Consider the following 17,643-nt stretch of genomic DNA (forward strand, 5'->3'; position numbering starts at 1 on the left):
TGTTTTGCGCTCAATTTTTTCAGTCATTTACATTACCGGTCTCCATTTTTGTCTTTAAAGAAACAATCCGCAGAAGTATTTGTGTTCGCAATAGCCACGTGCACAGCCGCAGACGGGCAATAAAGCGGGGAGTGCCGGGAATTTTTGCTTTTGCTGCAAGTATGCTATTCTAAGTCTGCGCTGAGTCAGCGAGGAGCATGGACGTCACTCTCAAGTTTCAACGGCTGCAGCGCAGGCTCTCTGCACGCACCAGCTATGACATCCTGCAATGCGTAGCATGCTATGTTTACCTACATTGTTCGCTAACACTCGCTCAAGCGACCGAACAAAGGCTCCTCGACTATGACAGACAGACCGCAAGTGCTGTCACCCCATTTCCACTAGCTTGAAGGCTCTATCATCCCTAGTGTGAGCTCCGATATTTCAGGTGGGCTAGTTCGTTTCTGGAAAACAGAAAGAACACATCTGTATTGGCAAGCTCTCAAATCTTCTTTTCCTTAAAAAGGCGAGTGGTTCCAATGCTGCACGAGCATTTGCCAAATGACGGCCGACAGCGGACCACCGGTGTTTTATGGGACGGTTGAACTGCATCGCAAACCTGAAGTTCACGAAGCTAAGGAAAAGAGCAAGGTCGTCCAGCCAGCGTGGAAACTTTATGTCTGGATTGTTCCCCTTGTTCACACGGAGATATGGATTTCAGCGCTCCAAGGAATAACCCAGACGTTTTTCCCATTACTGGTAAGTGTAACCGTGACACTAAGTTTAGATTTCTCTTGAAGTGCCTGCAAGCACACTAGCAAGAGTTGAAAGTTTGGTAGGTAGTCATTCAAGTACCTTCTTTCACCGTTAGCAACTGTTGCAGCACATTTCCTTTCACATACTGTACAGCGAACTAGCGTGCATTGCCACAGTAAAATATTTTATAATTACTGACCTCGTAGATGAGTGGCGTGGTGTTTCTTTCGACGACTTCAAATAGCAGCATGTCTGTAAAAAAATAATATTAATTGCCATTAGTGACGGTTGCAACGTCCGCTGCATTGAAGTGCAGCCTTTGTCAAAGAGTCCAAAAGGTTCGCTTCGAAATCACGCGTTAAAATTTGGCAGCACCCGCGGAACTCCTAATTGTTGGAGGGGCGGGCATGAGACATCAGCTCACCTTAAGGAGATTTGCAACGCTGACGATGAATACTGAGGGGCAAAGTAAGGCCCATAAGCTAACGTCATTTGCTTTTTTTTTTCTATTTTTGAGAAAGACTGAATTAACCTCCCTCTTTTTCCGTTCGAGTTTATCTCCCTCTATATTGACAAAGAATGTACGGCGTAGGAAGATCCGTACGCCGCTAATAAGTGAAACCCATCCTGAACAGTTTGAGGCCAAAGCGTAGGCTGAAATGAGGAAATATAAGACTTTTCGTTTTCCGTTATTATCAAATGCCGAAACCTTCTCGAAAACTACTCAGTCACATGATTACTAAAGTACTCACTCAAATTCTCGCCCTTATCAGTTCCTCTCCAAGTATGAACCCAGAATGCCAACGAGTCATCAAATCACGCCGTCTCAGTTCACGCAGCAAATCAAGTCGCCTTGATTCACGCAGCCAAAATGCCTTCTTTCGAAGTCCAATCTCTGAATTACCATTTAGACGCAGTGCTCATATTTATTGACGGCAGTGTGACCCGAGTTGCATCCCATCATGTCACATGTGATATCTCGAGGAATCTGGGATATTACTGGAGTGCTGCATCGTGAAATGGTCGCGAGATGTGGACAGTCACCGAAAGTTCATTGCTGAGAAAGGAGCTCAGAAGATCACAAATGAGGCTACAGGAGCAAACTCACAAGCTAAGAAGCGTGTAAATGACACTAGTACATGCTGTTTCCCCCAAAAAACTGTCGTAAGTATGTAGCGTCTTTGATCTCAGATATCCCCAAATATAAGAGAAATGCAAGGCTACTGAAGAAGTATGAATGAATGAGTTCTATTCCGTAGATGAACTAAAAAAAGTGGTGATTTCAGAAAAAAAAATTAAAGAACTGTGATTATTGCAAAACATTATTTATACGTCCATAAAAGGGAAACAAAATGGTGAATAAATAAAATAGAACTTTATTGACCTAACCGGTGAAGTTGTTGACAAGACGACAGTTGTGCCTCGAAAAAATTTGGCTATTGCAGGAAGTTACGTGCACTGCAGGGGTTGCGTTGCCTGCATGCTCTTCGAATGCGCATGTATTTTGGTACGATGTAGCCGAAATTTGTTGGGCCACAGCGCCAATGGTAATAACGTTTTCGAAATTCTAAAAAACTGACATTGCTGTTACTAACGACCGGCTACAAATATCTGATTCTAACGAGGCGTTTAACTCTAATAGTTAAAATGTTCACTATTTGAAATTAGTTAACCATCTTACTAGTTGAAATGATTCACAGGTTTTCTGGTGTCCGCCAACACTGTCAATACCATGCCGCAAAAGCCATATTTTTTTCCTCAAACATTCTATTGTTGGAAATTACTTAGTCTTCCCTGAAACGCGATATATGAACAGCATCTGGAAAAAGAAACCCTATTTTCTGCATGAAGTCTCACTTACACCATTGGAGCTTCGTCCGCGAAAGTCTAAAAAACAAAGCTAGAGGGCACAAGGCAATAACTGCGATCGGTATTCGTCCAAGAGGCACCACGCTTGAATAGCAACGAAGCAAAAGGCTTCACGGAATGCCTGGGCGCGCCAATCTAACCAATATGTGCTTAACTTTTTTTTACTTTTTTCACAGCATCGCAGAAGGTGAGGACGTAAAATACCAGAGTATAATTTCTAGTGGAGTTGCCAAAGCCATCAATAGTGCTCTTCAACGATTCATCTGCTAAAAAATGTATTAAAACACACCATCATTAATTTAAAGCATATTGCAAAAACCTCTAAGGCTAACTGCATGCGTTATTCCGTGAGCACAATGTATAGCGTTATTCTATTTTCTCCTATGCCTAACTACCTGACATGTAGCATTTTATGGCTAAACGCACTGCGTAAGCACGATGTCTACTGCTGTTTTGTTTTCTTGCACGTTTGATTGCTGTCGGAATCTGTGATTTATTAACTGAAAACTAACATGCCTGCAGACTTTCTTATAAAATCTTTTGTTTACTTATTTCTTTTTACTAACACCTACGCAGGCATCGCAAAGAGGGGTTGCAGGTTACAAATGTGGGCTAGTCTTTTCATCTTTCAAAGCGGCGATGTTCCTGGCCTCCGTTCTCGGAGACAGAATGGTACGAAATTTCTTCGATCTTGCTATGCTTGCGAAAACAAAAAAAAAGAGACAGGTGTCCAAAAATCAAGACACTGACGTTTACGCAGCAGATGCTCGTTACGAGGGAATGCAAGGTCCTGCTACGCCGAAGGACAGCATGAAAAAGAGAGGCTGATAGGAACGTGCCCGCGCAAGCTTTTTCTCTGCAACCTTTTCCTTCTTCATGGTAGTGTTTTTTATATTTACGGGCAGTCATAACCGACCAACCAGTTGCACCATTAGCGCCGCGCTGAGAACCATTTCCTCAAACGAGATTTATAGCGTGAATTGTAGCTCCTCTCTATGGTCTTACATTGGTGCAGCATCCTGTTGTGCATTAATGTTAAATGCGTGTTCGTTACTTCATTCCCTCATTGGTTCAATAACTTGTGCTTCATGTCCCGCTTGTGGGACACCCATAAATTTTCTTGGTTGCAGCATGACCCGCCAGTGAACCACCCGCTAAACAAACTTTTTGGAACCGCCAACAGATGGCAATAGTGACCGGTCACGCGTGCTTTGTGCGCGCTTTTTGAAAAACCAGAGCAGTCCCGCGGCTTCATCCTGCGACTCAGTATTCATGGCCACACAGCATGAACAAACGAGGTGAGCCTCTGGAGGCCCACGACGTTGCGAACGTGTTAATATGCTCCAAACAGCAAAACGACGTTATATAGGGGTGGGTATCTTACAAAACAGCGTTACAAAGTAATAACACCAAATATAATTGCATGATAAGCTCTGAGTGATAGGTTCAGCCCGCTATCGCGAACATGAAGGCAGGCCTGAAGCGAACAGCGTTTATTTAATGGTGTCTGTAACACATCTGAACTAATGGCCTTAGTTTGTTTTTGCCGCTTTCGAACTCAGACAATTGCCTCTTGCGCAACGGGACACCTTCCGTCTAATCACTTGGTCTAATCACATATAAGGCCTCTTTCAAATCTGAAAAAAAAAAGTTTAATTCTTTGATCACTTCGCTTACATTAGGCGCGTGCTCTATAAGACAGGACTGAAAAATTAATCACCCGCCTGCGTTTCGAAGTTCGGGACTCTACGGCTTGCTATGTAGTCTAAGGCCACGCATCGTCACTGACATGAAGTGAGAGCTTGCCGCCACCTCTGGAGAGTCCCACGAAACAAACATCTATTGCCACCTGTCGTGCTCGAAAACCATTAAATTATTCGCAGGTGATCGTCCTGCTCTCAACTTTCTGGCGATTCGCTTTGATCTCGCCATCGCTGATATCATTTTTCCTTTCCATTCAACAGACATGTGAAGACGCCAAGCATTTAAACTGCCGTATGTTGCCAAGCATACCAATTCTCAATATTAGGATCGCCATATTAGGGCGAGGTGTTTAAGGACAGGGCAGTTTAAGAAGTTTGAGAGCCCCAATTGTGTCATTAGTCATTAACCTCCATGCTCCTTCAGACCGTTCTAACAGATTCCTGTCACGTATTCGTGTTTCAGCTGCAGTGGACGTCTCCACAGACATGTTATTTGATAGGACAAGGAGGAGTATTTCTGTTCTCCGTTTCGTTTGGGTAAGTTGATATTCGCTAAAAAGTGCACATTTCATATCGCATAATTAAATTTAAAACACGGATGGACGCGTTTTTTTTAGATGCACCCCGACTTTTCGAACAAGTATGCATTTTTTTGTGCCTGAGATATTCAAGCTCACCATGTAACAACAAACAACGCAGAACTGATATTGAATTTCTTTTCCTCTAACTTGTCCTCATGGCTGACTGGCTTTGGCGTTCGGCTGATGAGGCCAAGGTCGCGGAATCGAATCCCGGCTGCGGCGGCCCCAGTTCGATGGAGGCGAAACGCGAGGACGCCACTGTGCTGTGCAGTGTCAGAGCACGCTGAAGAACACTTCGAGGTCGAAACTGAGCGCAGAGCACTTTATCATATACTACGTGCGGCTTCGAGACAGTGCACATCAATTGCCAACAAACTCACCTTCGAATTGTTGCTAGGTGCGCGCCAGTGCTTTATTATACGGCGATCTCCCGTCTTACTGCTATTGAATAGAAGTAGAAAAATAAACACTACCATCACCGAGAGCTCATCTCAGACATTAGAAGCATTCTTGCCGACTGCGTACGCTACAAAACTGTAAAGCACAGATCTCTTCCCTCTCTTGCCTCCTGATTTGTTAAAACACGACGCAACGAGCCTTGCCTTTAAATGGCGGTGTAAACTAAGTTGTAAAATGTTATCTAGTCATCACAGACATAATCTTTAGGTCAATCTTGATTTCAGTATTATTTAATCAATCCATAGATAGAGCATCCTAGCAGGCATGGTGGAACTAGCATCCTTAGGTACTGCCTCTTACACGCGCAGGTGTCTGTACTGGACGTCTGGCAGCCAATCGCTGTTCTTCATTTCACTCGCCATGGTCCTGCTTGGAGGCTTCACCATTGGCTTGTACTTCGTCAGCCTCTTTTCAGTCGTAACTCACCAGTTTCGGAAAAGCCCTGGCCTGATAATAGTAAGTGTGAGAGCTGTCGCAATCTTCATTAATACCCCTTTATCAGAAATAAAAAAAAAACGAGTGGCAAAAAGAAGCCATTTTGTGTGCACTTATAACTTAACAGTATTGAATTTCATTTCGTTTTTTTTTTGTTTAAATTACCTTCCTAAAGTTTACTCGGCGGCACCGATATCAGTCCGTAAGTTTGACTGAAGTCGGTAAGGCACCGCTATAAATATTTGTTACTGCAAAAGAATTCTTGCTCGCTTTAAAGACTTCTGCGTATGATGGAAACAAATTGCTGTGCTTGAACCGGTCCTGTGGTTGTGACGAACTCTAACCACAGCCGCGCGAAAACATCGCAGGCCGCTTTAGAGATTTCTTGGGGAACAGGCAATATGATTGGATCCGCCCTTGGAGGGAAACTTATTGACGTAAGTGAGATTCTTTTATTACAGAAGTACCCTTCTTTGCGTATCTCGGTAGATGTTATAGTTTCATTGCAAGTTTCACCATTCGCATCTAAGTGAGGCTACATTCCATTTTTTTCTTCCTGCAGAAGAGCGGAATTAAAAACAATTGGCCCCAACTGTTAATACTAATCTTTACTTATTACTACAAATCTCGCAGTTCCTCATGACACAGAATGCGAAGTGCACAATGCAAATAATTTGATGATTTAGCTCGTCAATTTTGGCTTTCGCATAAAACAAAACATTGCTGCTCTGAAATGCTCCGACGCAGCGGCAAGTACTTAAGCAGTCATTGTATCTCTTCTCTATATTAATGCGTGCTGACATATAAGCACCTTCATTATTCTTTAAAATTTGCTTTCCTGTCAATGTTGGTTCGTATATAAACTTATTGCGGCTCAGTTATGAGTGGCGTGTAGAAACTAACGCAAGCAGGCAAGTAGTGTTTCACAGCATAAGGAAAACAGCTGGTCTGAAATTGAGCGGCTTTATGTGGTACTTAAGCAATGCCACTTAAAAAAAATTGTGTCACGTTAATAACCGTTCATTTTCTTTCCAACTCCATCTGCAGGTGTGGGCTTATCCACTTCCTTTCTTTGTCATGTCGGCCATTCTTATGATCTCATTTCCCTTCAACGCGAAGCTCGCGAGAGTAATAAACGCGGGTAAGTCATATTACACATGTTTGATAAATTAACGAGATCGTCATGACAACCTAACTCCCATAATACTCTTTTGTCTCTTCTACAGTCCCGGAGACGCTAGACGCAGATGTGGACGACACAAAGCTAAAGTATTCTCGGCTCTTGGGTGACCTTTTATTTCTAGCTCACATGATTGCTCTCATGACAGTGTGGGTTGTCTCAGGATTCAACGAGCCCACTTTGCAGCCTAGCTTGGAAGAGGTAAGTCAACCTGATGTTTGTTATCAATTTTATCTCCCAGTAGTCAAAGCATCTTCAGGCGTTCGTTTACTCACAAGATGGGTTGTTATATCCTGTAAGTGATCGCTTTAGAGCAGTCTGCATCACTTGAACTTAATAAAAGGCGCCCTATCGACGTATATCACGTTGCAAAACATGCTTGCCCCAACTTAAATCCGCGTTTTGTGGATTTTAAGGAATCGTTCAGAAATTATCAGCATTTATGCGTAGCCCAGAAGAATAACAATCTAATGAACTCTTAACAAGCAGTGGCATATACGGAACAAAAAGGTTACTACTCAGCTCATCCAGTCACACTACCATTCCACTCTGCGAAGCAACCTTATTATGTATAAATATTTTTAACACGGATTCGATCCACCGGCTATTCTAGAAACTTCACTGCCAGACTCTCTGAGAACTTCGGCGCACCATCATTTCACACAAGCTCTTCCTATGATAGCTTTGCAGTCCTCAGCTTTTAATTTCCTTTTTCTCAATGCCCGATGCTGCCAGGCTCTACGACGTTGTCAATACCCTATAAGTCCTACGCGCATTTTCTTTCCGTACATTTTGACATTTCCTGAAGAGGTGTTTCTTATCGCGGTGTTCTAACGCACGCTGAAGTAGTCCGTGTCTGAATTCTACATTTAGATAATGTCTTCAGAAAACGAAAGGCACAAGCCAAACGTATGCTTCAATGAGTTGTTGCAAAGTACAAAATGTCCGATTTACCCCTCTAAAGTTCGTGATTTATTAGGAACGGAGTTAGTGGTACTGCCCAACTTCGCACAGCCAGTACCAGGTGCCACTCTTGCCGTAACGGCGGTGACGACGTGCTTGAACGCAACCTACGTCTTTCCACAACCTACGTCTTTCCACAACAAGACGTATGTTGGCCAAACTGGGAGATGCGTGAACGAGAGGTTAAGAGAGCATGCCTTGAACGTGAAAAATGCACGCGAGGGAAAAGATTTTGAAGGCTTCCTCGCAAGTCACTGTATCACTTGCCTAGATTGTACTCCTGCACTCGATGACACCTCCATAATCAGAAAGAGCAGTGTACGTATGACTAGAGAAATAGCAGAGTCAAATCAGATATATAGCCTGGGAGAGGGCTGCGTCAGCACAGCCTCTATCGCCCTTTCACCAAAAGAGCTGACTTTTCTGAGCATGCGCGAACGGTAGCTACACTACGTTTATAAATGTGAATCCCTTCAATAAAATTTGTTGTCAGTTCAGCGCCCGCCCTTGTCGCCTCGTCTTTGTCCTCGTCTGTTCAGCGCTGCTTTTCCAGAATACTACCTGCCAGAGCGAATATAGGACTCTGAGCAAAGAGCTTTTAACGGCGAGGCCTTAACATAGTGTGGAGGAAAGTATGGGTGATGACGGGATGTCCGTCAAGACTGTTCAAGACGTATTACTTTAGCAGTGGAAAAAAATGTGAAAATACAATAATGTTCGAGTAAATATGGGTAATATTTGGTTCATTGTGTTTAGAGGAATCCCCGGAGCAAATTTATAATGAGGGATTCTTTATTAAAATCTGCCCGAGCGCAGTCATGCAGCTACAAAGGAAGGCTAAACAGCTTCTCAAAAGCTTCGCAGTTTAAGAGAAATTCCTCTTGGTCCGGAGATAATATACTGCAGATATTACGCGTCTGCGTCGTAAACTGTGACGTTATCAGTGTATAGGCAGCCATGCTTATATATACTAGCATTTCGAGCTCACGATTTGTCTCACATATCAATTAGGACGCAGTAGGTTTCTTCTTGTTCCATTATTTAAAGTAAAAAAAGAAACACAAAGGGCCGCACACAACGTCCGTATTCTGTTTTATGACTGCAAAAAAAATGAATCTCACTTTGCACCTTTCGTCACAGAAAAAGGGCTAACAGACGTCCAATCTAGCCGCAACGTCCCACCTTGAGAAAGAATTATTGCATATCTCCCCTTATTCCAGTTCATCGTATACTGTCTCAGAGCTATAGCCAGGCCTAAGCGCTGTTGCCCCGATAACAGCAGTGTATTTGTTTCAGGTAATGTGTTTCGGCTAGCACACACAGCCGACGCCGTATTAGCGTTCGCTCATTTTTATTATTTTTCTTGTAACACATCCGGAACATTCCTTATATCTTCTCTCGGGGTTTTCTAGCCCTAAGTACACTCTAGAACACTGCGCATTAAGAACAGACAGAGTCGCACAGAGAGGTGCCGCGTGGATGTGTGTCTCTCCTCATCACGTTCTTCACTTGTTTAGGAAAGATGGCAGTCATATTTTTAGGCGTATTGGAACGCATTTTGCCTGTTCCTGCTTGGTTTATATTGTTATTGAAGATCAGAAATTATCGATTAAGAAAACCGAGAAAGCAAAATAGCCCCGCTTTCTAACTCCACCCTTTCTTTACAGTTTGGGACCAGTGTCACTATCAGAGGAACGGTGTTTGCTGTTCAGTACGCGAGTTACGTCGTCGGCTGCATACTTGCTGCTACTTTTTGTCACTTTCAGGTAACAGTCGAACGCTACGTTTGTAAGTCTTGTTCTGGAAATGATAATCCTTTTGTGGTTAAATGGTATTTGTAGGAGATGATGCTGACTGGAAGCGTGAAACCCATTTTTGCATACATGGAAATACACTGACGATAAATTAAAATTTAAAAAAATATTTTTTTAGTTTCAGATTGCAAACTGAAGCATACAACATATATTAAGTACTGAAATATTGACAAGAAACTTTTTAGAATCCGTGCACACTGGGAGATACTGCTTTTTCATATATGTCTACACTATAAGAAGTGTGCGAGTATCACATGTATAATTCAAATATCTCAATCTTGGATTTGGAGAATTCGAATTGGGTGGTTGAGCTATTGGGTGTTTGACGACCGGGCCTGACCATTGGTTGCCATTAGCTGCGATATGACGGTCGCCAACCACACGATGGTCGGGTCGCTTCCTAGAGACGCTTAAAATACGCGGGTAAATCTGGGTGACCAATGACAGAAGACCAAATGGCCGCGAAATGGACAATGTTAACTGGACAGCTTATAGAATACGGCCCGTGTTACATGTTCGAGGGAAATTCTGCTGAGGTGGAATCGTGACCTATGTGACTAGAAATGAACCATGAATTACCTCGGCGGTAACCTGGAAAAGCCGAGGTAGCGATTACTTCCACCTAACGTCCATGTGAAAGAGCGATTGCACTGTCCGGCAAAACTGTCAGTACTCTTAGAAAAATAAGCCTATTCGGCCATGAAAAACGATTTAAATCTGTACATAATAGAGCGAATGTTTTCATGCCGTCTTATCTCTGTATGATTTAAGGTTTTACTTATAAATGATAGTTGTGGTGCTCCAACCTGGTATATTTGTCCTGCACTACAGTAGAAATTTTAGCGATCACGGTTCAAAAGATGGACATATATTATTCGCACGAGCCCGGTCACAATGTTTAAACCTTTTGACTTACTGTTCGGAGCCGCGTACTTTTTGCGTTCTCTTCTGTGACCGCAATAACTGGTTCATGCTTTAAAAAATTTACTGAGAATGCAAACTCCACTAATTAAATCCACCTGTGTGTCATTCTTTGGTGCTAGATTCGATGTTCAAAGCTACCTATTTTTTTTTTGAAGACGTATGCTAAAATTGTGAAGCTTGCATATCGCAGGTATTAGGATAAAGAGCATGCACAGACATTGATATTGGTATTTCAAGCACCGTCGTATCAGTGTATTGCATGGAGCTTCAATAGATTTTTCGGGAACACTCAAAATAGTCATTTCGCGAAACCTCAGACATTAGGCATTAGCCCCCTCGCGCCAGTTTTCTACAAAATCACATTTTCATTATGTAGCGTTTGTACCAGCTAGACAGCCTTGTTTTTCCTTTTTAAAAACAAAGCTTAAATGATATGTGTTCCTTTGCTTTCACTCATTGCAGATCACGGCATTTTACGCCTTTTTTGGCCATCTACTTACGCTGACTGCTTATCTCCTCATAGGACCGATACAGCTCATCCACTTAAAACGGTAATATCGCCATTCACTTCACCTAAGTTTCCTTGCCCGTCATGGATTTGCACGCGTTCTGCCCACAATGTCTTTGCCTGCTAAATACGGCCCAGTCTCTACTGGGTTGTCATTGCTAGGCGATTAACTTGAACGTTGCCTTTTCCGGCCGCCAGCGCGAACGGGTTTGTTGACAAACAATTACGAAAGGTAAACTGATTCCCCGCTAGGAGCGAACATTTTCATCTCACTGCTAATCAGCCACCTGGCGTGAGGGAAAAGAAAAAAAAAGTGCCAGAAAAGAAATTCGCTAAACTACTTGTCTGCTTGAGTTGCAGGAAAAAAAAGATCATTCGCAGGTAGGTAATTCTTGGTATGCAGACTTCGAGGCACATATCATACGCCCAAATTGCTTGGCTGTTGGAGGACGCCAGGAAATGGTGCTTACTAAGTCGAGTTCTTTCAAATGGTACGGGAGAGTGCCTCCGCTTGAACAGCTCTTCTCAATAACGGGATTCCCAGGAGCATGAGCTTATTATTTGGAAGCTCAGACATGGGGGCTAAGTGGGGGCACAACACAGGCAGAACAGATGGAAAGGAGGTACACCACATGTGTGCATGGCTTCCTTTCTTCTGCCTGCACCATCCACTTTGGCTTACATGCCAATGCCGTCAGGTGTCAGCATTGTTTCTAACGGGTCAGATACCATGAGCGAGCAAGTGAGCTCCTTAGGAAACAAATTAAGAAAATATCAAATATTTGGTCTCTCCATGTAGAAGCTTGTGCTCTAAACTGTACGCAAGAGGAGACACGCGGAAACGGCCCATATAGAATTTCCAGCGCAGATTTTTTACTGAAGCGCCGTTTTCTCTGACAGAGACGTATTCTAAACTGGCAGCGGCCGCCGTGATGCCGCTGCTTGTTGGCGGCTGGGAAACCAAAGTGTACTTCAATGCATTACGGATGTTATAGTTTACAAACACTAATGTGCTGGCGGCACTAGAATTGAACGCATGCGAAATTTGAATTTTAAGCAGTTTTTTTATTATTTTCCTCCTAATCGTGCTTTTTTTCCCCGCTTCACGCAGCAACTTAGGACTCGTTTACGCTTCTCAGGCACTTATTGGATTGGGCACGGCGTCTTTGTTCGTGTGTCCCTACCAGCAAGCTCTCCAGCGAGCCACGTGAGTAAGCTTTATCAGTGGAGATAACGCAGTTGTTAGTCTTAACCATTAGCGCGTTTTTAAAATGGCGGTCAGTTAGTTACGTTCCAAGAATCATAACAAACAGTGGCGTGATTCCGTTTATAACTTAAGTCGTATGAATGAAGCAAAGCAGAGTTGACTGAAATTTAGGCAACTGAAAGGAAGCCTGCATATTTCACCCCAGGAATATTTATTTTATTGATTAATGTGGTACAGCAAGCTTAATGAGCTACGACTATCAATGGTAGCATGCTGTAACTTCGTTTCGTACGTCGGACTGCAGCAATTGTGGAAATCATAAAGTTTAAAATTAAAACGTTGGATATTTATTCTGTCGATGGTTCCAGGCAGTTGGGGTATCCAGATGACATTCACACTCATGGATTTGTGTCAAGCACAGTGTTCACATTCCTGGTGTCCGGGTATGTAGAAGATTATACTGTGTCTTGCTTGCCATCAAAGCGGACTCCTCTTGCGGCGTCTTATGGTGCACGTAAAGTGTGGAATTATTACTGTAGCTTTACATTCGGCACAAAACATGTTTATCCCCCAAGCACCTTCTATTGACAAGAGCTAACGCAGCTTCACCTTACATCTTGGTGCCTGTCGTCAAGGACCGATATAATGTTTCTTTCCCAAAACGCGTAGTTCTTCAAGTGCTTTTCGGTACACTGATCTCATTGAATGCTGCTTCACATCTCAGCTTGAATTACTTCTGTTTGTAACTGTTGTACCATAACGTCTCCGTGCACCCTGAGTGTGCCCTGAACAAAGACAGAATTATTTTTACTGAAGTTCCTGCTATTCGTAAAACATTGTCTTGTAAAAAACATAAATAATACTGATGAAAACTTCGAAAAGCAAGCTATGACAATGTTTGTTGATTAAATTTTGAAGCGCCATTATTGATTCCAAGTAGAGGTGCGCGAAGACAACTTTTCAAAACGGAATCGAATACGAATCGAATTTTATACTAATACTGACTACTTGTACTATTATTAGTACAAAACTAGTAATAGTGCGCTAAAATTTTCGGAAGGTCTACACCCCTGCAATAAATTTAAATTTTAGAAAATCATTTGACTCCATCAAACATCACATTTTGCTAAGAAGACTGGAAATGGGCGGCATTTGGGGCGTACACTTGAACTTATGCACAGTTACATTCAGTTTCTCATTTGCTTCCCCTCGTGGTTATAAATCGAACACGCATAAGATAAATAAAATAAGGTGCTCCACAATGGTCAACATTAGGTCATTTCCTCTTCCCGACTTAGGCAATTGATAGTGTAAACATTCCTCAGTCCGGTGATACAGTACTATACACCGACGATGCAAAGCATTTTTCTTTTTTATCAACTTTAAAGAACCTTAAATTGCTTTTAATATGCGGCTATGTGAGCTTACTATATTGGTAAACTAAAGCAGATTTGAACTGAAAAGGAAAAGAACAAAATTTATGCTTTTTAATAAAAACAAGCCAGTAGGTTATTATATTAGATTTCGCTGCGGTTCCCGTAACCACGAACGTGACATTTCCATTTGTTTGTTGGAATTAAATTAAAAAAAACAACCTAGGCTGAACCAGCCGCATAGGCAGCATCTGTGTTCAGAAAACAAGACCTATCGGAATGCTGTATCAACTTTATCTTTTACCTATCTTTCTGAAAGGGCAGTTGTTCCCCACCCATATCCATCTTCGTATCTGTTATTGTTTGCTTCTCTAGTGCACTTGAAACAAAAGTGACATGGAAAAAAAATATCAGCCCCGCAGTCGGGAGCAGCTCGGTTATTTTTGCTACTAAAGGCTGCACAAACAGTTCTTTGGACACATTAGAGTCTCAACAGTCCCTGTAAACACCACCTATGAAGTTGAACAATGTATTTATATTATTAACGAAAAAAAGAAAGTAGAATGGCTTCCTGAACACATACCTGAATAGATGTGCTTGCTACAGCCTCCGTCAGACTTCATTTGTGGTGAATAGGCCTCGCATGATGTACGGAAACCGAACAATACACAATAACACTATGTTACTGTGTAATGATCATTCCTTTCTAATAGATGCTACAAAAAATAGGCTTATTCGGAGTGGTACTAAACAATTCTGTGCGTGTTCTCTCTCTCTATCAATGTGACGTTGTAACATACGTACGTGACAAATTGATACTGCTCGTTCTGTCTGATGTGTCGTTTTGTTTAACAGTCACGGGAAAACCTATACCCGTATTAAATTCTGTATATAACTTTGATATGATTTCAGTACACATTAGCGCATGTAACTGTCGTCCTTCAATAGTGCTGGAGGTTGACGTTGTTTTTGTTATGAGCAATTGCGTTGTAGATAGTGTTCTAGTTTGTAAACAACGCAGCTGCCGCTGCAGCATCCATTCGAGGAAACTACCCAGTCAAGAGGTCATTCACCTCATTTTGCCTTACCTAATGGGCAGTAACTGCATATTGTTCGATCGAAAAAATAAACAAAAAAGCAGAGGTGTACTTGAGGTGACGGCGGGGCACGGTGTGAGTTATGGCTTGAGCTCTCGAAGGACACAACACTGATCTGCACTAAGAGTACGCAACATGGAGTCAAAATAATGACTCTATGACCATCATGTCATACTTGTAGGACAATTACGTTTTGCCGCTGATGACAACAGCGAATACACTAACACAATATCTCAGTAGGTGAGACGGGTGAGAGCTGCGTATGAGTCAGAGTTCGTGATTTGGCGTCAACGCCAGGTTTGCTAAATCTGCTTAGACCCTGTCATGTCATCTGATTTTAAGAGGCCATGCACGGTTTTTATGAGCGCTACCAGATGAATAAAACAGTTGGGATGGTATGCCTTCCATCTACCGCAGACCGACAGCTGCAGCATCTTGTCTCACATCGCAGTAGGTCCTGATTTTAAAAGTCATCCAAGAAAACTGGAGCGAGCTTTATTAAAACTTCATGTCGGTTCTCAAAAACTTGAGAAAACAGACGACTTTTCTCGAATAACTTTGGACATTAACTACTTACAAGAGAAGCACAGCCGACAAGTGGGCGCCACACAGGAAAAAACACACGTATGCGAGGCTGTACGTGTGTCCACACACGTCAACCTCCTGTCAGCCAACACACGTCAGCCTAGTGTACGTGTGTTCTTCATTGTGTGGCGCCCACTTGTCGGCTGTAGTTCGCCTGTATCACGCACCAACTAACTCAAAAACAAATTCTTTCACACAAACTATTTATTTCGTTACGCGAAACGAATATAAGGATATCCAAATCACTGTTCCAAAATTTTGAATATTTGCACATCAATAGTTTCAAATCTATCTTTCCAATGAACACCTGAATTATTCAAAAACACTGTACCCTCGTCCACAGCTCCATCATCACGGATCCAATAGCTGGACAGCTTATGGACGCCTACGGGTACCGGAAAGCCACAACGTTCATGTTTTTCCTACTGCTCACGCTGGTAAGTTCGCGGTGAGAGGTAGTATTAGTGTCGTTAATGTGCAGGTATAGTGTCAACCTTGCGGTAGTGATGTCAACAACTCCTCTTCTTGAGCCTCGTAGTGACCGAATTATAGGCCCCGTTACCATGCATTTTGCGAAATATATTTAATTTCGGCCAAGAATCTCAGCAGAAGCCATCAAATATTGAATACAGCCTAAGTTTGTATTTTTGTTGCCTCTGCTTCTGTGGCTAATCGCCCTTCATGGTGCTGTCTCCATTGTGATTGTTGGAGACGTCGATGTAGTCGCCATTGTCAAAGCAAAATGTGTTATGACGCAAGTAACATTCCTTGAGGTTCAACTGGCTTTTTTCTTCAATTTTCCTTCTTCAACTTTCAGACTCCTATAACATTAATTGTCTGGATATCATCACTCAAACTTTTTGCGAAGCAAACAAAATAGCAGGCCCTTCAGGTGAAGAAGTCTTACTTGGCAGTTGAAATGAAGCCATGCCAGGCTCGAAAAAGGACCCTCGCACTAGAAGAAACTGCCAAACAAATATCGCTGATCAGCATGAGACACATCGTAGTAAATAAATTTTAGTGGCCTTATGTGTTTCCACTTGTGTATATTTCCTTGCAAAACGAAACGAAAAATCTTACAATAGGCACCACTTCAAGCACAGGTGTTTAGCAGCCAGTGTTATGGTTCGTTCATTTGTTTTCTTAGAAATGTGGTTGTATTGAGGGAGTCGTACTTCACCGGCTTCGTGGACAATAGGAAAATTTAACCAAGAGGAAATACAGTCCGAACTGTATTGAGCGAGAGGATACCCTTAGCTTTGACTGATTGGATACAATTTGTTTTAAGAACAGCAGGCGGCCTAATATAAAGGGCAAGAGGAGGAGCTTCCAAGCGTACAAATAAGAGCTCTAGTGTCGTTTTCGGACAACTGAGTGGACATCGACGCTAGTTTTGGTAATTTGGTAATAAAATATCTTTGAGGAAAGTGGCGTCGAGTTCTTCAAGATCAAAAAGTTGCAATTCCTGGCACTGCAATGCCGCAGCCGGAACACCGTGTTTGCATTCATTCAATCATTGGTCATACGTTGGACATAACTGCTAGTAAGCGCCCGTTTTTCTCTGCTAACGGACATCACAGCGACCGACCACTACACTCACAACTGTTTCCTCCTCCCAACGCTGAACGCGGCCTTCATCGCGTGCTCAAGTGCTATCGCACCTTTTTTATTCTCATATCGTCGCCAACGTTTGCGCACATTTCCCCTCTCATCGCAACCCATGTAGAATACAGGCTTCAGATGATGACGTAATGTTCCAATCGAGCTGAACTAGCGAGCGCCAATAAAAGCATCTCTGCTTACAGGAATGAAAATCATACCGCTAATTCCTGCATGTTGTAACTTCTGCAATGAAGAATACGACAGTGCGCCACCATTGACGACGATGAAAAGGTTCGGCCGGCCTCGGCGACCGGCTGCCGCGCGCGTTGTAGAGCTCGAGCTCGCTTTGGAAATGCGTACTGGCGTCGCCACTGCTGAGTCAGTTAGTGCCACGGTTACGCCGCCAGCCCATTCAGCGTTACAATAAACCGTTCTTCACCTCCATTATTTGGCACACGAGCATTTTACCAGGTAAATGGAGCAACAGTGAAAAAGTAGCCCCCTAATAGCTGCAGTTCTCCTAACCCACAGAACTTGTAGATTAAAAAATGAGTATTTCAAAAGCAGGAACCAATTGCTATGCCGTCAACGTCACCAGGCGCACAGTC

The 17,643-nt window shown here is 42.8% G+C and overlaps 1 protein-coding gene across 2 annotated transcripts; it reads left to right on the forward strand.

The window, feature by feature from the left end:
• Nucleotides 1-365: 365 nt before the first annotated feature.
• On the forward strand, nt 366-16,582 carry LOC144098531 (MFS-type transporter SLC18B1-like). Of its 2 annotated transcripts, none has more exons than XR_013307195.1 (13): nt 366-738; nt 3,181-3,276; nt 4,771-4,844; nt 5,656-5,803; nt 6,151-6,219; nt 6,830-6,923; nt 7,009-7,163; nt 9,593-9,691; nt 11,126-11,214; nt 12,283-12,378; nt 12,751-12,821; nt 15,777-15,870; nt 16,251-16,582. XR_013307195.1 is itself a non-coding variant. In XM_077631249.1 (13 exons), the coding sequence occupies exons 1-13, from the start codon at nt 541-543 to the stop codon at nt 16,311-16,313; spliced, it is 1,350 nt and encodes a 449-aa protein (XP_077487375.1). In that variant the 5' UTR covers nt 366-540; the 3' UTR covers nt 16,314-16,581. The 2 variants fall into 2 exon arrangements, 1 of the variants encoding a protein (XP_077487375.1); XM_077631249.1 differs by having other exon boundaries at nt 12,747-12,821; nt 16,251-16,581.
• Nucleotides 16,583-17,643: the final 1,061 nt, after the last annotated feature.

This window comes from Amblyomma americanum, chromosome 7, assembly GCF_052857255.1.
Source record: "Amblyomma americanum isolate KBUSLIRL-KWMA chromosome 7, ASM5285725v1, whole genome shotgun sequence".
Classification (NCBI taxonomy): Eukaryota; Metazoa; Arthropoda; class Arachnida; order Ixodida; family Ixodidae; genus Amblyomma; species Amblyomma americanum.